The sequence below is a fragment of the Heterodontus francisci genome, chromosome 7, assembly GCF_036365525.1.
Source record: "Heterodontus francisci isolate sHetFra1 chromosome 7, sHetFra1.hap1, whole genome shotgun sequence".
Classification (NCBI taxonomy): Eukaryota; Metazoa; Chordata; class Chondrichthyes; order Heterodontiformes; family Heterodontidae; genus Heterodontus; species Heterodontus francisci.
Genome location: NC_090377.1, coordinates 56,817,861 through 56,838,967, shown reverse-complemented (window position 1 = coordinate 56,838,967; position 21,107 = coordinate 56,817,861). Strand labels below are relative to the sequence as shown.

The 21,107-nt window shown below is 44.1% G+C and overlaps 1 protein-coding gene across 1 annotated transcript in view; it reads right to left on the bottom strand.

Moving 5' to 3' along the window:
* LOC137371712 (potassium voltage-gated channel subfamily H member 7-like) overlaps nt 1-21,107 on the bottom strand; it is a 525,923-nt gene that overhangs the window by 164,800 nt on the left and 340,016 nt on the right. Inside the window, exon 6 of the mRNA XM_068034535.1 lies at nt 16,209-16,229. Coding sequence (XP_067890636.1) covers nt 16,209-16,229 — 21 coding nt within the window. The remainder of the gene's footprint in view (nt 1-16,208; nt 16,230-21,107) is intronic.

The following is a 21,107-nucleotide window of genomic DNA, read 5'->3' as shown; positions in this document are numbered from 1 at the left end:
GGTTTGAGGTTAAAGTTTATGCACTTTGGGCAGGGAAGGTCAGGTGGACAAGTAAGTGTTTTGTGGGGGAGAGGGCAAGTAATTAATTAAATTGTTATGGGGGTGGGAGAGGGGCAGAAGAAATGTCTTCATTTAATTTTATTTCCTTTCGCTTTAAATATTTAAATTTAACGGTAGGGCTCAAAGCCCTTTAAAAATGGCGTCAGCGCCTGCGCACAGGCAGCTGATGCATTGCCGGGGATGGACAGCTCACCCCCTCCATGTGATCGGGGTGGTGGGGAGGGGACTCTCCCGGGTTATTTAAATGAGCCACCACATGGAAGTTTGCAGCGGTTCCACAACATGTGGCCGCGCAGGCGGGCCGCCGTTATTTTTGCCTGCCGCTAACATTGGTGGCGGGCTTATAAAATTCAGCCCATTGTCTGAAAGTATCTTATAAAAAGGGGAGAAGATGGTCCTAGCAGATACAATGAGCAGAGCATACCTGACAGCAGTTAACGCCTGTGATTTTACACGTGAGCTAGAAGAAATTGATCACCATGATTCACTTCTGGTTGAAGACTCATGCTGGTTACAACTCATTCAAGATGTAGCGGATGACAATGTTCAGAAGCAATGGCATATTATTATTCAGCAAGGTTGGCCTGGGATCAAGTCAAAGGTATCTGAATGCTTCCACCCCCACTTTGATTTTTGAGATGAACTAACAGTTCAAGGGAATTGATACTCAAGGGACAGTGACTCGTGGTATTAGCAGTATCATGTAAGGAATTAATGTCAGTAGCTTATTCAACACACATCAACACAGAAGTTAGTATCCACAGTCTGCAACAGTCTCTATTGACCTAGAGTCAACAGAGTTTAAACAATACATTGCAAAGTGTGAAATGTGTAGCTCATCACAGTTCTCCAAGTAAAGAACCATTACTATATCACAAGATTATGGCTAGGACATGGTTGAAGGTTGGGACTGACCTTTGTGAGCTATATGGCTGTATCCTATTCATAGTCACACAAAAACAAGAAATGCTGGAATCACTCAGCAGGTCTGGCAGCATCTGTGGAAAGAGAAGCAGAGTTAACGTTTCGGGTCAGTGACCCTTCTTTGGAAGAAGGGTCCGAAGAAGGGTCACTGACCCGGAACGTTAACTCTGCTTCTCTTTCTACAGATGCTGCCAGACCTGCTGAGTGATTCCAGCATTTCTTGTTTTTGTTTCAGATTTCCAGCATCCGCTGTATTTTGCTCCTATTCATAGTATTTGGCTATTACGGAAACTTTATTAAAGTAGCCAGCTTCACTTCTGTTCCTAAGCCTAGTGTTCCAAGAGAACTCCAAAAGATGTTTGCAAGATTTGGGATACTGGACATCCTAGTAATGGATAACGGTCCACAGTTTGCATGCACAGAATTTGCAGTGTCTGCCAAGACATGGGGATTTAAACATGTGGTGCTGGCACTTCACGACTCGTAGTCCAATGGAAAAGCCAAAAATGGCATCAAGATTGTTAAACGCCTCCACAAAATGTAAGGTGTCTGTCAATTGGAGTTTCTCGCTATGTTATATTGGTGCAACATGCCAGATGAAGATGAAGACCTGCACAGGGTTGTAGGTGCAAGAAAATACTTCCCATAGCTGGGACAATCCTGCAGCCTAGATATTCAACTGAGGATGACACTTGTGCATTGTAAGCATGAAGCAACGTCAGCAGTATTACTATGACAGGAATGTTAAACTATTTCAAGCAATATATCCTGCTGATACAGTGCCAATGAAATTCTCTGGCTAGGATACTTGGCATGCTGGAACATGCACAACTGTTGGGGGTCCTAGAAGTTACAATGTGAAAGCTAGAGACTCGTCATAACATTGGAATTGGCATCAGTTGATTTATGCAGATGAGCCACTGCAATTCTGAGATTGACGACTTTTCTGAAATACATGTCCCCAGTGGTCCTCTGAACTACCCACAGTCTCCAAAACAAATAACAACTACAACACCCGAAACTCACAGATCTGCAAGACAGCATCAGTCTCCATCTCAATTGAAGGACGAGTGCCTGCTTGTGATTGTGTGTTCTGTTTTGGCTAAATTTCAGAGTTCTTCAACATGTATGTTCTTTTAAACTCTGAAATAGATAGAATATCCTTTTTGAGGGGCAAGTTGTGATGCGGGGCGCACATTTACTTTACATACGTGGCGCCTGAGTTATTGTCACGTGATTCATCATATGATTAGTCAGTTGACTGTTCAGGTGATTCCTGTGTTAGGAACATAGGAGCAGGAGTAGACCATTCAGCCCATTGAGCCTACTCCACTAATCTAAACGATCATGGCTGATTATCCACTTCAATGCCTTTTTCCCAGATTATCATCATATCCCCTTATGCTATTTGTATTTAGAAATCTGTCAACCTCTGCTTTAAACATACCCAATGACTGAGCTTCCACAGCCCTCTGGGGTAGAGAATTCCAAAGATTCACAACCCTCTGAGTAAAGAAATTTCTCCTCATCTCTGTCCTAAGTGGCTTCCCCCTTATTTTGAAATTGTGTCCTCTGGTCCTAGACTCCCCAACCAGGGGAAACATCTTAGCTGCATCTACCCTGTCTATCCCTTGAAGTATTTTGTAGGTTTCAATTAGATCACCTCTCATTCTTTGAAACTCTAGAGAATACAGGCCCAGTTTCCCCAATCTCTCTTCATAGGACAGTCCTGCCATCCCAGGAACAAGTCTGTTGAACCTTTGATGCACTCCCTCTATGGCAATAACATCCTTCCTAAAGTAAGGGGACCAAAACTACACACAGTACTCCAGGTGCAGTCTAACCAAGGTTCTATACAATTGAAGCAAGACTTCACTACTCCTGTACTCAAATGCTCGAGTGATAAAGAGTTCTCCCTCTACTGTGAGTGTGTGATCGAACAAAGCAGCAGACTGACAGAGCTCCTGCAACTACTGGAAGTTTACTTATGTTACATACTTAATAAAATATTTTTACTGTTTCTAACAAATCATGGCTGTGTCTGCTATTTAAATATATATCGACACACACTACTTTTTCATGAAACAACTGAGTACTGCTATATTGAGGTCAATTCTTTGACCAGAGTCATCATAAAGCAATTGGACTACTGAAGGTACATCTCTGGTGCCTAGATTAGTCTTGGGGGGGGGGGGGGGGGGGGTGGCGGAGGGGTGGTGGTGGTGCTCAGCAATTTAGTCCGCATGGCTAGGATCTGATTCTGGACTTATGCTGCCTGCTGCACAACTCTGTCTTACTGCTGGCAGGGCAAAAAGCAGAGGGGTCTGACAGGATGAAGAAAGGTTAGCATGGGTTGCAAGGTAGCAGAGGTCATGCTATTTTTAGCAGAGTGACATTAAAATTTCATGACATAATTTGCTGACAGGAAATGCAGGGTAGAAAAGGATAAGAATAACAGGAGCAGAACATCAACATGAATCTGCAGTTGGTGCCTGTCCTTCTACTTTTCCATCGCTGACTCCCTGTATTGTCTTCCTGCCCAGGAGCTCCAATACTTCCTCATAGACGAGAAAAGGGCAAAGGTGCCCAGGTGTTATCAGCTGCTGATGTTTCAAGAAAAATAAGTTAAAATGGTAAATCAGCTTCAATAGCTGCACAATGTAGTAAAACGCAAGAGAGAAAGATTGGAAAACAGGCACGAGGATTAGGATCTGTAATCTGTAACCTCATGGCCTGGCATATCCCTCACTCTACCATTACCATTAAGCCTGGGGATCAACATTGGTTCAATGAAGAGTGCAGGAGGGCATGCCAGGAGCAGCACCAGGCATTCCTCAAAATAAGGAGTCAACGTGGTGAAGCAACAACCCATGACTACATGCATACCAAGCAGCTTAAAAAGCATGCACCAGAGAGAGCTAAGCGATCCCACAAATAAACGGATCAGATCGAAGCTCTGCAGTCCTGCCACATCCAGTCGCGAATGGTGGTGGACAATTAAACAATTAACTGAGCAGGTGGCTCCACAAATATCCCCATCCTCAATGATGGGGGAGCCCAGCACATTAGTACAAAAGATAAGGCTGAAGCATTCACAACAATCTTCAGCCAGAAGTGCCGAGTTAATGATCCATCTCAGCCTCTTCCTGAAGTCTCCAGCATCACAGATGTCAGTCTTCAGCCAATTCGATTCACTCCACGTGATATCAAGAAGCGACAGAAGGTATTGGATACTGCAAAGGCTATGGGCCCTGACAACATTACAGCAATAGTACTGAAAACCTGTGGTCCAGAACTATCCGTGCCCCGAGCCAAGCTGTTCCAGTACAGCTACAACACTGGCATCTACGGCAATGTGGAAATTGCCCAGGTATGTCTTGTACACAAAAAGCAAGACAAATCCAACCCAGCCAATTACTGCCCCATCAGTCTACTCTCGATCATCAATAAAGTGACGGAAGGTGTCATCGACAGTGCCATCAAGCGGCAGTTGCTTAGCAAGAACCTGCTCAGTGATGCTCTGTTTGGATTCTGCCAGGGCCATTCAACTCCTGACCTCATTACAGCCTTGGTTCAAACATGGACAAAGGAGCTGAACTCAAGAGGTGAGGTGAGAGTGACTGCCCTTGACAGCAAGGCAGCATTTGACCGAGTATGGCATAAAGGAGCCCAAGCAAAACTGGAGTCAATGGGAATCAGGGGGGAAACTCTCCGCTGGTTGGAATCATACCTAGCACAAAGGAAGATGGTTGTGGTTGTTGGAGGTCAATCATCTCAGCTCCAAGACATCACTGCTGGAGTTCCTCAGGGTAGTATCCTAGGCCCAACCATTTTCAGCTGCTTCATTAATGACCTTCCCTCCATCATAAGGCCAGAGGTGGGGATTTTCGCTGATGATTGAACAATGTTCATCATTCGCGACTCCTCAAATACTGAAGCAGTCCATGTAGAAATGCAGCAACACCTGGACAATATTCCGGCTTGAGCTGATAAGTGGCAAGTAACATTCACGCCACACAAGTGCCAGGCAATGACCATCTCAAACAAGAGAGAATCTAACCATCTCCCCTTGACATTCAAATGGCATTACCATTGCTGAATCCCCCACAAACAACATCCTGGGAGTTATCATTGACCAGAAACTGAACTGGAGTAGCCATATAAATACCATGGCTACAAGAGCAGGTCAGAGGCTGGAATCCTGCGGCAAGTAATACACCTCCTGTCTCCCCAAAGCCTGTCCACCATCTACAAGGCACAAGTCAGGAGTGTGATGGAATACTTGCCTGGATGAGTGCAGCTCCAACAGCACTCAGGAAGCTCGACACCATCCAGGACAAAGGAACCTGCTTGACTGTCACTCCATCTACAAACATTCATTCGCTCCGCCACAGACTCATAGTGGCAGCAGTGTGTACCATCTACAAGATGCACTGCAGCAACGCACCAAGGCTCCTTAGGCAGCACCTTCCAAATCCGCAACCTCTACCAACTAGAAGGACAAGGGCAGCAGATGCATGGGAATACCACCACCTGCAATTTCCCCTCCAAGTCACACACCACCCAGACCTGGAACTATATTGCCATTTCTTGACTGTCACTGGGTCAAAAACCTGGAACTCCCTTCCTAACAGCACCGTGGGTGTCCCTACCCCACATGAACTGCAGCGGTTGAAGAAGGCAGCTCATCACCACCTTTTCAAGGGCAATTAGAGATGGACAATAAATGCTGTCCTCACCAGTGACGTCCACATCCCAGGAACAAATGATAAAAAAGTGTGATTAACCTGTGCCTATTTTTTCCAATGGAGGCAGCATGCAAACTTTGCATTGTCTTCTCATTTACACGATCGTTGCATGTAGCCCAGTGCTAAAAGCGTTGTTGAGTGGCTGCACGTCTCAATAGTGGGCCCAAGTTCATGCGAGGCTCGCACTACTTAAAGCTAGCCTGCACTACTTAAAACCATCCTGCACCTATTAAAAGTGAGGTTCAGCAGGTGCTAGAATTATCAGGGAAGAGAGGCTGATCTGAATGAAAATGATGAATTGTGCAATCATGGAAAGAGCGCAGTCCAAGGTTGTCAGATGCAGAGCGAGAGGACTTGCTGCAGAAGGTGAACAGGAGGTGTAATGTCCTCCATCCACATGGGGCTGGGAGGCCTTCCAGACAAACTCTCAGAAAGCAATGGAAGCAGGCATGCGTTGTGGTCAATGCAAGCAGTCTAGCTCTGAGGACAGGGGTGCAGTGCCGCAAGAAATTCAATGACTCACAAAAGTGATCAAGGTCGTGAATTCATCTACAAGTGCATTATCCTGGCACCTGAACCACTCACCTCAACTACTGTTCAATTCACTACACCACAATCAGGTGCTGCAGAAGAATCAGATGATGACTTTGATGGGGCAGCATACAGAAAAATGCTGATGGGCATGCACAAAGGTGCATTGGCAGGTGTGCCAGAAAGCCTAGGATCACTATCAAGCAACATGGCGGAGTCCGACAACAATTTGGCACAAAGCTTTGCGCAGAGATTGGATTCCATCCTTTCCAGAGTGGAGGTGATGGCCAGTTCCATGAGAACACTTGTGCACTTAACAATGGAGTAGCACCTGATGGCCAATATCTCAGCTGGAGCACAAGCAGAAGCCATGCAACATCTGAGTGCTGCAGTGGCAGCTCAGACTGAAGTCAGGCAAGCTTAGCTTGTTGCCATGCAGGCTCAGACTGCTGTCATCATGGCTGCAGATACCAGTGTTCAAAGGGGCTTGCACAGTCTCACAGATTTCAAGGACTTCTGAGGTGCTACCTGGAGGAGTGTCAGTGACTGTGTGGCATGAACCTGCTGTCCACCTTCAGGTTGACAACATTCATCCTCCCACCATTGCCATTTTGCCAGTGCCCTTGCTGTTGCCTGTCTGCTAGCCAGCCCAGACTGCTGCCACCCATGATGAGATAGTGCAGTCCTAAACCAGGCATTCTAGGCCCAGAGATACTCAAGGGCATCCTGGAAGATCATCTGCAGTTTCCACCACTGAAAGTCAGCAGCCTTCCACCAGCCATGCTGCAGCCACTGGGGTAGCACTGCATAGGAGCACTAGGCCAGCAAAGACACATATGAATATATGAATTAGGAGCAAGAGTAGGCCATTTGGCCCCTCGAGCCTGCTCTGCCATTCAATAAGATCTTGGCTGATCTGTTTGTGTTTCGAATTCCACACTCCCATCTACCCCGATAACCCTTGATTCCCTCGCCTAATAAGAATCTATCAACCTCCGCCTTAAAAATATTCAATGACCCCACCTCCACCCGCCTAAGTCGCATCGAAGAGAGGCACTAAGAATATTCACAATACTGACTAGTTGGCTTTTGAATAGGATATTAGATGGTTTGATTTATGAATTTGGTTTGGAATTTTTTTTGTGATGGCTTTAATTTAGCATTGTGACCAATGTAGCCCAGTCTCTGCCAGTCATGGATGAGCTGGACATACAGCCAACAAAATCAGAACTCAGTGATGCCATTGATTCTCTCGCGACGGGAAAAGCCCCTGGGAAGGATGGCATTACCCCTGAAATCATCAAGAGTGCCAAGCCTGCTATACTTTCAGCACTGTACGAACTGCTTTGCCTGTGCTGGGACAAGGGAGCAGTACCACAGGACATGCGCAATGCCAATATCATCACCCTCTATAAGAACAAGGGTGACCGCGGTGACTGCAACAACGACCATGGAATCTCCCTGCTCAGCATAGTGGGGAAGGTCTTCACTCGAGTCGCTTTAAACAGGCTCCAGAAGCTGGCTGAGCGTGTCTACCCTGAGGCACGGTGTGGCTTTTGAGCATAGAGATCCACCATTGACATGCTATTCTCCCTTCGCCAGCTACAGGAGAAATGCCCCTCTACGTTGCTTTCATTGATCTCACCAAAGCATTTGACCTTCTCAGCAGACGTGGTCTCTTCAGACTACTAGAAAAGATTGGATGCCCACCAAAGCTACTAAGTATCATCACCTCATTCCATGACAATATGAAAGGCACAATTCAGCATAGCGGCGCCTCATCAGACCCCTTTCCTATCCTGAGTGGCGTGAAACAGGGCTGTGTCCTCGCACCTACACTGTTTGGGATTTTCTTCTCCCTGCTGCTCTCACGTGCGTTCAAGTCTTCAGAAGAAGGAATTTTCCTCCACATAAGATCAGGTGGCAGGTTGTTTAACCTTGCCCGTTAACAGCGAAGACCAAAGTACGGAAAGTCCTCATCAGGGAACTCCTCTTTGCTGACGATGCTGCATTAACATCTCACACTGAAGAGTGCCTGTAGAGGCTCATCGACAGGTTTGCGGCTGCCTGCACCGAATTTGGCCTAACCATCAGCCTCAAGAAAATGAACATCATGGGACAGGACGTCTGAAATGCCCCATCCATAAATATCGGCGACCACACTCTGGAAGTGGTTCAAGAGTTCACCTACCTAGGCTCAACTATCACCAGCAACCTGTCTCTCGATGCAAAAATCAACAAGCGCATGGGAAAGCCTTCCACTGCTATGTCCAGACTGGCCAAGAGAGTGTGGGAAAATGGCACATTGACACAGAACACAAAAGTCCGAGTGTATCAAGCCTGTGTCCTCAGTACCTTGCTCTACGGCAGCGAGGCCTGGACAATGTATGTCAGCCAAGAGCGACGTCTCAATTCATTCCATCTTCGCTGCCTCCGGAGAATCCTTGGCATCAAGTGGCAGGACTGTATCTTCAACACTGAAGTCCTTGAGGCAGCCAACACCCAGCATATACACCCTACTAAGCTAGCGGCGCCTGAGATGGCTTGGCCATGTGAGCTGCATGGAAGATGGCAGGATCCCCAAGGACACATTGTACAGCGAGCTCGTCACTGGTATCAGACCCACCATCCGTCCTTGTCTCCGCTTTAAAGACGTCTGCAAACGTGACATGAAGTCCTGTGACATTGATCACAAGTTGTGGAAGTCAGTTGCCTGCGATCGCCAGAGCTGGCGGGCAACCATAAAGGCGGGGCTAAAGCGTGGCGGGTCGAAGAGACGTAGCAGTTGGCAGGATAAAAGTCAGAAGCGCAAGGAGAGAGCCAACTGCGTAACAGCCCTGTCAACCAATCTGCAGCACCTGTGGAAGAGTCTGCCACTCTAGAATTGGCCTTTATAGCCACACCAGGCGCTGCTTCACAAACCACTGACCACCTCCAGGCACTTACCCATTATCTCTCGAGACAAGGAGGCCAAAGAAAGGGACCAAGAGGTTACTGTGATTACAAAAGGAAGGTGTGGGACTGTTGCTGAATGGGGGATTGAGATTGTGATCACTGGTACTGCAGTCAGTTGAACCAATCGTAGACATTCTGGCCGGACAGGGGATGTGTTGGTTGCATCCTCCCTTCCTCCCCTTTCCCTCCTCCTTCTCTTCTTCTCTTCCTCAGTTGCTTGCTGTTTACCTGGTGGCAAGGGTGTGCCCTCAAGAAGGTGAGGTTGCGCAGGATGTAGCAGATCACCAATAATCTTGGCACACACTCTGGCCGGTGCTGCAGGGCCCCTCCAGAGCGGTTCAGACAGTGAATGCGTTGTTTAAGCAACCCAATGATCTGCTCGATGACATTTCCTGTGGCTCTCTTTATACGCATGCTGCCCACGTGTGCTTGGGTTGTGCACCGGAGTCATGAGTCATGTGGTCAGTAGCTAGCCCTCGTCGCCCAGTATCCACCCCCTGGTTTTTCGCAATAGCTCAAATACTGATGGTACAGCCGACTGCAGTAGATGAAGGCATTATGACTGCTGCCAGGAGACTGGGCATTCACCTGCATAATGTGCTGAGCATGGTCACACAACAACTGCACTTTCATACTTGGAACCCTTAGTGGATATGGTACATCTCTGCATTTAGATGTGTCACCCACAAAGCCAAGTGTGTGCAGTCAATGACACCCTACTCCATGGGGATGCTTGCTATCCTGAAAAAGCCACATGCAAGCTCTGCCTGCTTCTCTCCGGTCAGAGAGAACAAAATGAACCCCTCTCTCCTGACATAAAAAGTGCATATCATCTCCCTAATGCAGCAGTGATCAATAAACTAGATGCTACAGATATCACATGCCCCAGCCTGGAAAGATCCTGATGTGTAGAAGTTCAATGCCATGGTTACCTTCACAGTGACTGGTAGCACTGTCTTCACCCTGTTCTGAAGCTTTTGGTCAGCCTGCAAGAGGTGGCAGATTTCAGCGAGCACCTCCCTTGTAAAATGGAAATGTTGCACACATGGTTCCTTGGTGAGAATGAGGTAAGAAAAATGCTCCCCGAAGACCCTGGTTAAATATAGCCTTCTGCTGAGAACCCCTCTCCCCCTCCTCCTCCTCCTCCCTCTATGAGCAGCTTGTCCTCCTCTGTGTTACCTTTGGTCAATCTCCCTGCCATGTTAGCTACAGCACACACGATTGGGTCTGAACAGAACCCTTGAAGTCAGAATCAAAGCCTTCACCACGTGTAACATCATTCTGTGTAAACTTCACCGACTTTAAGTAGCAATAGGAAACTCACAGCACTTCTACAAACTCAACAAGAGCCAGTAGAAATCAATCAGCAACTAATCTGAAAGGAATTGATGATCCCCTTAAATAGAGCTGGTGGAGGGTCCTTCCTGCTGCTGAAGATGTGTATGTGTGTGTGTTTAAGAGAAGGCATTAGCTGGAGCATTGAGGTTGAAAATGGCATCACTAACATCAAATAAGCGTTACACGCTGACTGATGTCATGATCTGCCTAATCTGCATACTCTGGTGCATGCTGCAAACACACGTGCGAACACCCTCACCAAAATGGCACCTAGTGCTGCCTGCACCAGAAGTGTCCATGCGTGCACAGCGCAGACGCTGTTATACACCCAAAATGGCAACCAGAAACACAAGTGGCCCAAGTGTCTGCATACACCCTGCAATGGAAATACTAACAGTTAAAGCAACAAGTGACATTCCATGAGACACTTTTTAGGGTATATACATGTAGGGATGTAATTGAAGGAACATCTCCAGGTGAAGGATGGGGTGTAAAGGGCACTACCACACTGAAACAAGATGTTTGGCCCAATCCAGTCTGTGTTGGTGTTTATCCTCCACCTGAGCAATAGTGTCAATTATATATGCCTGTCCTGTTCCCATATCCCTTTCTCTCCTTTTCCTTTAACCACCTAACTTATTCTTAAAAGTTGACTTGGTCTCTGCTTAATCACTAACTCTTGTTAATACATCCATAATAACAGTAGCAACAACTTGCATTTATATAGCACCTTTAACATAAAACATCTCAAGGCGCTTCGCAGTGCAATAATCAGACAAAAATTATGTTCCATTATCCGAGATCCCTCAACCGCCAGAAATGATATTTTACTATCTGTATTCTTCCCAATTTTAAGCACAGAGGACTGGTGCAGGATGAAAGGGTCACAACTGGGATAGCGGGCACAGACATGATGCACTGCCTGTGTTTGCAAACCAGCTGTATGTTGAGGGAGTAGCATCCCTTTCAATTGATAAGGATGCCTGGCTGGTGATAAGGAGCATACAAGGCAATGTTTATTCCATCTATTGCATCTTGTGACCTGGGGAAACCTAACATGTGGGTGAAGCCTAGTGCTCTTTTGTTTTGCTCTGCTTTTTCCACAGAAAAGAAGATGTAAGTGTTTCTCCTGGCATAGAGAGCCTGGGTGACCTCTCTGATACATCAGCCCTCATAGACCATCCATGGCTACAACCAAACTATTTTTGGAGGCAGCCAACAGCAATACAACACCAGCAAAATCTTTCTCTGCTTACAGAAAGGGAATTTACCAGAGTGATAAACCACAGTGGAAAATGCTCAGAAATACCCAGAAGTTACCAGCATCTTGAAATCAGAAACCAGCAACTAACCTCTTCAGAGGTAAGCTCTTAATGTAGTGCTGGTGTGGTAGCCTTCCTTCCAATTAGCACATGATGAATGAAGTGCAGAGTATTCAAAAATTGTATTTATTTAAAACAAAATTCTGCCCATTAAATAATCCCGACATGTTCTTCTAACAGCAGGACATTCACCTTTGGCGGGCGGTGCACTTCAGGCTAAAAATATGCACATGTTTCCTGACCGCCAGTTTGGGGTCTAAGTAGGCTGGTTAGTGCCTGAAAAACAGGCTCGGTGCAGCTGACTTTCTAGGCCAGATACTCCATAGGATTTCAAAGAAAAAAGAATGAATAAGCTGAAAAAATGGGAAATGAAAAATAAAAGCGCTATGGACACAAATGTTGGGATTTTTATCAAGGCATTGCAGTGTTTCTTATAAAAATGGATTTTGCCTATTCATTCCAATATAGTCAGAATAGATTGAGAATGTGGATCAGTATAGTGAATGCCAATAAAAATCTGTGAACTTTTAATATAGTTGCATTGCTCCTCTTTGACATAATAATCTGTTAGTCTCTTTTAGCCTTTAAAAAATCCATCTCTTCTCTGTATAAAATTAATGAGAAGTTGGCTCCAATACTGAATGGCAGGAATAATCTATTTGTGTAATGATGTATCACATTTGGGTCTATTAATGCTTTCGGCACCTAATCATCAAGGCAAGATACAGTGATCAACAGTGACACCATCACTTCAGCCAACAATGTGATAGTGAACAATCTCTGAATGCCAGTTCTTCTGTTAAACCTATTTAGAATCTACAATTTAGCAGCAAGAGTAAAAGAACAATCAGTTGTGCTGTGTGTAACAGTAACATTTTGCAATGGAAAATAAAAAGCTTGTCACTTGATCTTTCAAGCTAAAATGCATGGTAAATTTTGAATTCTTAAGGGATTCATTGAGCAAGGTCTCGGTGTGATGTTTCCACAACCATGGCCATTAATTCATGTACTCGTCAGAGGCAATGACCTACAGCACACAATGCTGCCAGGAATTTGCTAGCACTTGCTGATATCATTTGGATCTGACAAGTTAATATATCTTCTTCACAGCTGGTGAGATAAGCAGAATTTGGAATGGGGATTATAATTGCTGACGCAAAAAGTAAATAAATGTAATTTGATTAGTCTTTTCCTTCAAAAAAACACTGACCCAGTAAACTATTTGCACACAGTTACTAATATTTTAAATTTTGCAGATAAATGCATTAAAATAAATTGAAAGGGCTGAGAGGTTTGACTGATACATTAGCGGGGTATCTGACAATGATGCTGCAAAGACAGTGACCATTCTGACGAGGCTTCCAGTAATTAATGAATTGCTTCTATTTATGCAGAAATCATATAGTAATGGACTACCTCTGCTTGGGAGAATATGGGTCCAAACAGATATGTTCAGAACGACCATTGACACAATGAGTGGGGGAAGTGCTCTAGAGGTCACATGGAGGGCACTGCTCAGACAAATATGCACAAACAGTATTTCACTTGTGTAAAAATGCACAAGTAAAAAGTTAAAGGAAGTTAATTATGCTGTAAATAATACCTCTTGATTTACAAGATAAAGTTATAAGAACAAAGCTCTCTAAAATTAAATGACGTCTTGTTTGAAGTCACATCCAATCTATGTTTTGGTTGCTGTTCACAAATGGCTGAGTCTGTGAAAGTGTCACAGTCAAAAAATGGCAGACAAAACAGATTTTTTTAAATTAAGGAAATAAATAATGTAAACAATAAGAAAATTGACTCAATGGAATGAAGTATGTGATCCAGAGGCATGCATATTATTTCAAAATTAGAGTAAGCATACCCCCTGCCATCCAGGAACGGGAAACTATTATTAGAAAGAAACACAGAAGGGAAGCTGTAAGAATAGTCTGCTATAAACAACCACTGTAATAATAACCTATTATGGTTCATCAGTCACATTAACTTTTGTAACAGTACGATCTAGTTATAACAGATTGTGAAAAATATAAGACTCATATCTACATCTTGGTATGTTTAGGTAAGACACTCAACAAATTATTTTTTTCATAAATGTTACCCTGAGGGACTACATTTTGTTTTTAATTTCAAAAATAAACACTAGGCCGCATCATTTTAATCTAACCTGCACAGTAAGAAACTGAAGGGTTCAGATCAGCTGCCTGTTTTACAGCCCACCCTATTTTATAATGAAAAGTAAAATCGGGCAGGTGTAAACAGATGGCTAATTCGATCTGCTCAGTTTCCCACCAGGCAGATCAGATTAAAATTACCCCCAATGTTTGCTGTTCTAAAGGTGGAATTCTCCCATCTTTTGAGCACTGGAGGCAGGAAGGTATTGCTAAGGCTCAGCACAAAGGACATGCATACCAAATATGCTCGGGAATGTAGCAACCTGTTTCCTGATTATTCCTCTATCAGACTCTGGGAGACAGGTCCTTAAATACTTGGCTTATTTCTTTTTAAAACAGTTCTCAGGATGTGGGCAAGGTCAGCATTTATTGCCCCTCCCTAGTTGCCCCTGAGAAGGTGATGGTGGAGCTTCTTTGATCTAATTTTTCTCCCCTCATCTCCTGAAGACACAAGGACTTTTTCGAAAATATAGTTCCTGTCCCTGAGTATCTCACTCAACTCATCATTCTGCATGTCTAAATCTGGATAATGAGCCCTCACAATCTTAACACAGCTGAACCTGAGCTGACTATATCCTCTTGTCACACTCAAACTTTCTGGGTAAGGACAATGGGTAGCAATTGGGGCAGGAACTGTAAATGGTCTATCTGTCCACAAAAAAGGCTAATGAGCCAGTAGAAAAGCTGTGGATACTGCAAAATCTGCCTAGCAGACTTTCAAATTAAATTAGAAATTAAATATTCAAATTCACTTCTGCATATCCAGAGGGAAAAACTATGCATTTATGTTTTGATAGTAGTCAGGGTTGTTAGTGTCAGACTTAGTGCAGAATGCATATTACTACTAGGGGACAGGAAAAGTCAGATGCTGTTTCTATGAACTGACATTGCATCATGATAGTAAATACATTTTTTGAACTGAATAATTACAGAATTAAACTATGACACGCTTGGTAACATAGTACTGTATGCTTAAGTGCTGAGGTTGCACACCAGAAACAATTGATAATATGAAAGACCGACTATGTAAAACTGTAGATAAAATTAGACAGCATATAGAAATAAAAATACACAGGATAATCAAAGACTCCCAGTAGGGATTTGCTAAAGTCAGACAGTTTTAAAAAATGTTTTAAAGAAACGGTTGACTAACTTTCAAATAGTCATTCTATCCTGGTGAAAGCAAAGGTTTACCACAATTCAAGTGCAAACAGCACAATATATTTTGTTTAAATGCTCCTCAGAACATGCTGTTGTCGGGGTTTCTTGAGGAACTGGGTTATTAGAATGCAGCTCTCTTCACCTTTGAGCTGGTCTTAGTTTTATACTCTCTTCATACTAAATCAATGTTTTCAAATTTGTCTGTGTGTATCTCAGTGTTATATTTTAAGTTAGTACTTTCTGATTGATTTATTGTAGTAAGGACTACCATCAGCAATTTGCTAGAATGTTTCTTCTTTCCAAATAATTTCAATTACATAAGTTATTTATTTTCTTTGTACTGTTGTCAATGAAAGAGAAAATGTTAACCCTAAAGTTACATCGTGGGATAACAGTAAATGGTCAAAATTCCTTTCCGTGCTATTTTAGCTGCGGTGTTAACTTGTTCAGTATAAATAGGTTAACAAGTCTCCTAAAGTAGTGCATAAAGGAATTTCAAATACGTCAAGCAGTTGCACATTAATATCTTACATTGTAACCTCAGACCACAGACTTCAGAGATTGAAACATATTAATACTTATATCTATGACTGCAAATACGCTCAATTTTGCCTGGTTATTCTGCTTTGTTTTAACTGAATAGTTGCCAGAATCATTTGACATCAGACATGATTCATTACACTGATATCAATCTCAAATAGTAATGCTTTGTACACGGGATCCTAGAAAAAATAGACACTTTTATAAAGATGAATAATGTATACTCAAGTCATTATAATAATTGATTAAAATACGAAATCGTATAAAATCTCAAACAATTCTAAACCATTCATTACTTATCCATTTGGCATTAGCAGTATGACTTTTCTAAGTTTGGAGCAACTTGATCAACACCTAATATATACTTCTGCTCCAGCAAACAAATAAGTAAATTAAGCTATTGAAGTAACATTAATTAAATAAGAACATGCAAGTTCAGTTGAAAATATTACCTTTGATATTGCGTCCGTTGTCTATGTTGCACCATAGCGACAAGTGAGAAAAAAGAAACAAGAAAAGTACAAAATACTAAAGTGTAAATTTTAAAAACAATACATCTTATTTCAGAGATTTGGATATGTAAGAGCACAGCCCTGTAAATACATCACACTCTCATTATAAGGATTTCGGTGATTATACCATCTCTGTAATGGGGCTATAGGGCCTTTGGATCTGAATTTTTCATGATGCATTTTGTGCTATTTCATGGGACATACATTCAATGGGAGCCTTATAAGTTGCAATAAGCTTATCCAGAAGAAGCCTCATCACAGCATGCGAAATATTTGCTTTTCAAAGATAGAGTTATAATGAGAATGGAGAGGAGTTGTGGAGAATGATATAAAGAACCAGGGGCCTGACTACCCATTAAATTCATACACAATTCTGATGGCTGGTTTCAAATATACACTAAATGAATGCAGATATAAGGGGTGATGTTTTGTGTTTCAGTCTTTAAATCTTGGTTCTAATTTATACCTGTAATGTTGGCTATATTTAAAATAGCAGATACATTTCAAGAACAAATTCACCTGACCCTGGAAGACAGTCATGGATATTTTTCTTCATGAATTTTCAGATTTTCTGCTAATTACTTCTGAAGATAAGTACAAATATAAAAATACTCATAACATTGCAACAATAGCATGTTGTATTTATATAGCACCTTGACTTTAGAAAAAAAAATCTCAAGGCATTTTACCAAGGGATAGTAAAAAGGAATGGACAATATTGTCCCTGGTGGGAAAGGTTAAGAGAAGCTTGGCTGAGAAGATAGGTTTTAAAAAGGCTTTTAAAGTTGCAGTAAGAAGTAAAGACAATGGGGGCGAAATTGGATAGCCCCGGGAAACAGACATGGGAATTGTGATGTGCGATTAACCCAAGCCCGTTAATTGGAATGCAGGCAGCACCCTAAATTTATGCTGCCTGTTTATTTAAATTATCTCTGCGTTCAGCTAGCGCGAACGGCACTGTTCATGGGTTCCCTGCATCCAGCCAATGTTGTACCACTTAAAGCTAGCCTGCACTACTTAAAGGGGAAGTGCACTGTGGATGCAGCAGATCCTGAGAGTCATGATTGAAGAGAATCTGATCTGGGAAAGAGTGAGGATCAGAGGAGAGTGAGGGCTCCAAGGTTTTCAGATACTGCACTGGAGGTCTTAGTGGAGGAGGTAAAAGGAGGAGCAATAATCAGATCAGCCATGATCTTCGCAAATGGCAGAGGAAGCTTGAGGGGCCGAATGGCCTTCTCCTGCTCCTGATTCGTATGCATGCATGTTTGTAGGTCATTGAATGCATCTTCAAATGCCAAATCCTACCAACTGTACAACCAGCCTCAGTCACTACTCAAATCACCACACCCCAATGCTCACCTACCAATGATCTCTTTCAATCAGGCTCATACCTAACCATCATATGCTTCACCTTGCCCTCTCACAATTAGCACTGATAAGGACTAGAATACAAGGGGGTAGAAGTCATGCTTCAGCTATACAAAGCCCTGATTAGACCACACCTGGAGTACTGTGAGCAGTTCTGGGCACCACACCTTAGGAAGGGTATATTGGCCTAGGAGGGAGTGCAGCATAGATTTACGAGAATGATACCTGAACTCCAAGGGTTAAATTACAAAGAGAGATTACCCAAACTAGTGTTGTGTTCCCTGGAATTTAGAAGGTTAAGGGGTGATTTGATCAAGATATTAAGGGGAACAGATAGGGTAGATAGAGAGAAACTATGTCTGCTGGTTGGGGAGTCAAGGACCAGGGGATCATGGTCTAAAAATTACAGCCAGACCTTTCAGGAGTGAAATTAGGAAACACTTCGACACGCAACCGCTGGTAGAAATTTGGAACATTCTTCTGCAAATGGCAATTGATGCTAGATCAATTGTTAATTTTAAAACTGAGATTGATAGATTTTTGTTAACCAAAGGTATTCATGGATATTGGGCATAGGCAGGTACATGGAGTTTGGTTGCAGATTAGCCATGATCTCATTGAATGGCAAAACAGGCTCGAAGGGCTAAAAGACCTACTCCTATTCCCATGTTCGTATGCTGTAAGCCTCACACCCACATCTCAGAGACTGCACATATTGCCAACTATTCAACTATAACAGCCACATCAGCCAAACATACTCACTGATGCATTTCTCTTTTGCAGGACAAGGTGATGCACAACTGAAGGCAGCTAAAGCTAACCAGTAGGGGGTAGGCATATCCTAGGCCCCATGCAGGACCCGGTGCTGGCTGTTATTGGAATGCCCGTTGATGAGGCTGTGGCCTGCTGTGGGGCTGAAACCATTGAAGATGACGTTATCTTCAAACCTAATCCTGCTTCTCACATTGCACATCCCCTGATCCCAGGGTTCCTTTTGATTTGCAAGCTGCAGGTGCTATAATCACGCACCTCCTACTTTCCACCCCTCCCTGCACCACAACCTTACCTTTGTGCCTTTTTTCTTTCAGATACCCAAGAGGTACAACCTGGCCAGGCAGTGGAGGAACACCAAGAAGAGAAATGATGATGAAGACGCAGCACAATCACTTTATTTCACACTTGCAGCCACCAGTTCAGATATTGATGCTGTGCTAATCTTAATGGATAAATTAGAGATGGAATCTGTATGTGGTTAGACACTGGGCATGAGTGGGCTGCATCCAGGACAGAGGGGTAGGATAGCCCAAGTGCTAGTTCAATGGAGGGCAAGGTTGCACATGGGTTCTGCTGCAGAGGATACAGGTGAGCACTTTGATGGGGCAGCCAACAGAAGAAGGCTGATGGGTACGCACAATGAAATGCTTGGTGCATTGGGAACACTACCAGAAAGCTTGGGGGTCAATGTCAAGGAGCGTGGAGGAGTCCGGCACTAGTTTGGTGCAGGGCTTTGCGTAGAGATTGAAGTCATCCTTTCCAGCATGGAAATGGTGGCCAAGTCATTTCGCACACTTAGGACCCAACCATGATGCAATGTCGGATGAGCGATGTTGCAGTTTCCATTGCAGCACCAGCAGCAGCCACCCAACATCTGAGTATTTTAGTGGAACTCCAGACTGCTGTCATGCAAGGTCAACTTGCTGCCATCACTGTTATGAATTACAGTGTGAAAAGGGCTTGCAGGGTGTCACAGCAGTCCAGCAATCTATTCTCTAGAGATCCCATCCCAGGTTGGTGGCAGTGGCTCCATGGAGGACAGCATTTGTCCTCCAACCCCTAGCCCTCCAGCCTAGTTCAATGAGATGTGCAGGCGAGCATGCCAGGAGCAGCACCAGGCACACCTAAAGATGATCCAGACAGGTTGTAACCTGTGAAGCTACAAGACTACATGCCTGCTAAACAGCAGAAGCAGCATGTGATAGACATAGCTAAGTGATTCCACAATCAACAGAGTAGGTCAAAGCTCTGCAGTCCTGCCACGAACAGTTCTGAATGGTGCTGGACAGTTAAAGAACAAACCAGAGGAGGAAGCTCCAAAAACATCCCCATTCGCGATGATGGGGAGCCCAGCACATCAGTGCAAAAGACAAGGCTGAAGCATTTGCATTCATCATCAGCCGGAAGCGCCAAGTGGATGATCCATCTTGGCCTCCTCCTGGGGTTCCCAGTATGAAAGATGCCAGTCGTCAGCCAATTTGATTCACTCCACATGATATCAAGAAACAGGTGAACTGGATACAGCAAAGGCTATGGGCCCCATCAACATCCTGGCTGTATTACTGAAGACTTGTGCTCTAGAACTAGCTGTGCCCCTAGCCAAGCTGTTCCAGTACAGTGACAACACTGGCATCCACCTGACAATGTGGAAAATTGCCCAGGCATGTCCTACCTACAAAAAGCAGGATAAATCCAATCTGGCCAATTACCGCCTCATCAATCTACTCTCAAACATCAGCAAAGTGATAGTAAGTGTCGTTGGCAGTGCTATCAATCGACACTTACTCAGCAATAAGCTGCTCACCGATGTTCAGTTTGGGTTCCGCCAGGGACACTGGGGTAGCTCATCTCCTGACTCCCCAAAGCCTGTCCACCATCTACAAGGCACAAGTCAGGAGTGTGATGGAATACTCTCCACTTGACTGTATAAGTGCAGGTCCAACAACACTCAGGAAGCTCGAAACCATCCAGGACAAAGCAACCCGCTTGATCGGCATCTCATCCACCAACTTAAACATTCACTCCCTCCACCACTGGCGCACAATGGCAGCTGTGTGTACCATCTACAAGATGCAGTGCAGCAACTCGCCAAGGCTCCTTTGGCGGCACCTTCCAAACCCACGACCTCTACTATCTAAGGACAAGGGCAACAGACACATGGGAACATCACCACATGCAGGTTACATATCATCGTGAGTTGGAACTATATCGCTGTTCCTTCACTGTCACTAGGTCGAAATCCTAGAACTCCCTCCCTAACAGCACTGTGGGTGTACCTACACCTCATGTACTACAGTGGTTCAAGAAGGCGGCTCACCATCACCTTCTCAAGGGCAGTTAGGAAAGGGCATCAAATACTGGCCTTGCCAGCGACATTCATATCCCATGAATGAATAAGAAAAAATGCCTGTGTTGTTGCCTGTCAGTCAGTCAGCCCAGACTGCTGCCACCTATGCCGAGATGGTGCAGCCTCAACTTGAAACTACTACTGAAAGCACAAAGACATAGATTAAAAGCAAGAAATCAACCAGCAACTAACCTGTAGCTGATGATCCCTTTCTATAATGCTGCTGCTGAACATGTGTTCAGCTGTGCAAGGTTAAGAGAGGGAATTGGCTGGAGTGTGGTGCTCCAAAATGGCACCAATGGCATCAAATCAGGATGATTGATATCAGGATCTGCCTGCTGTGCATATGT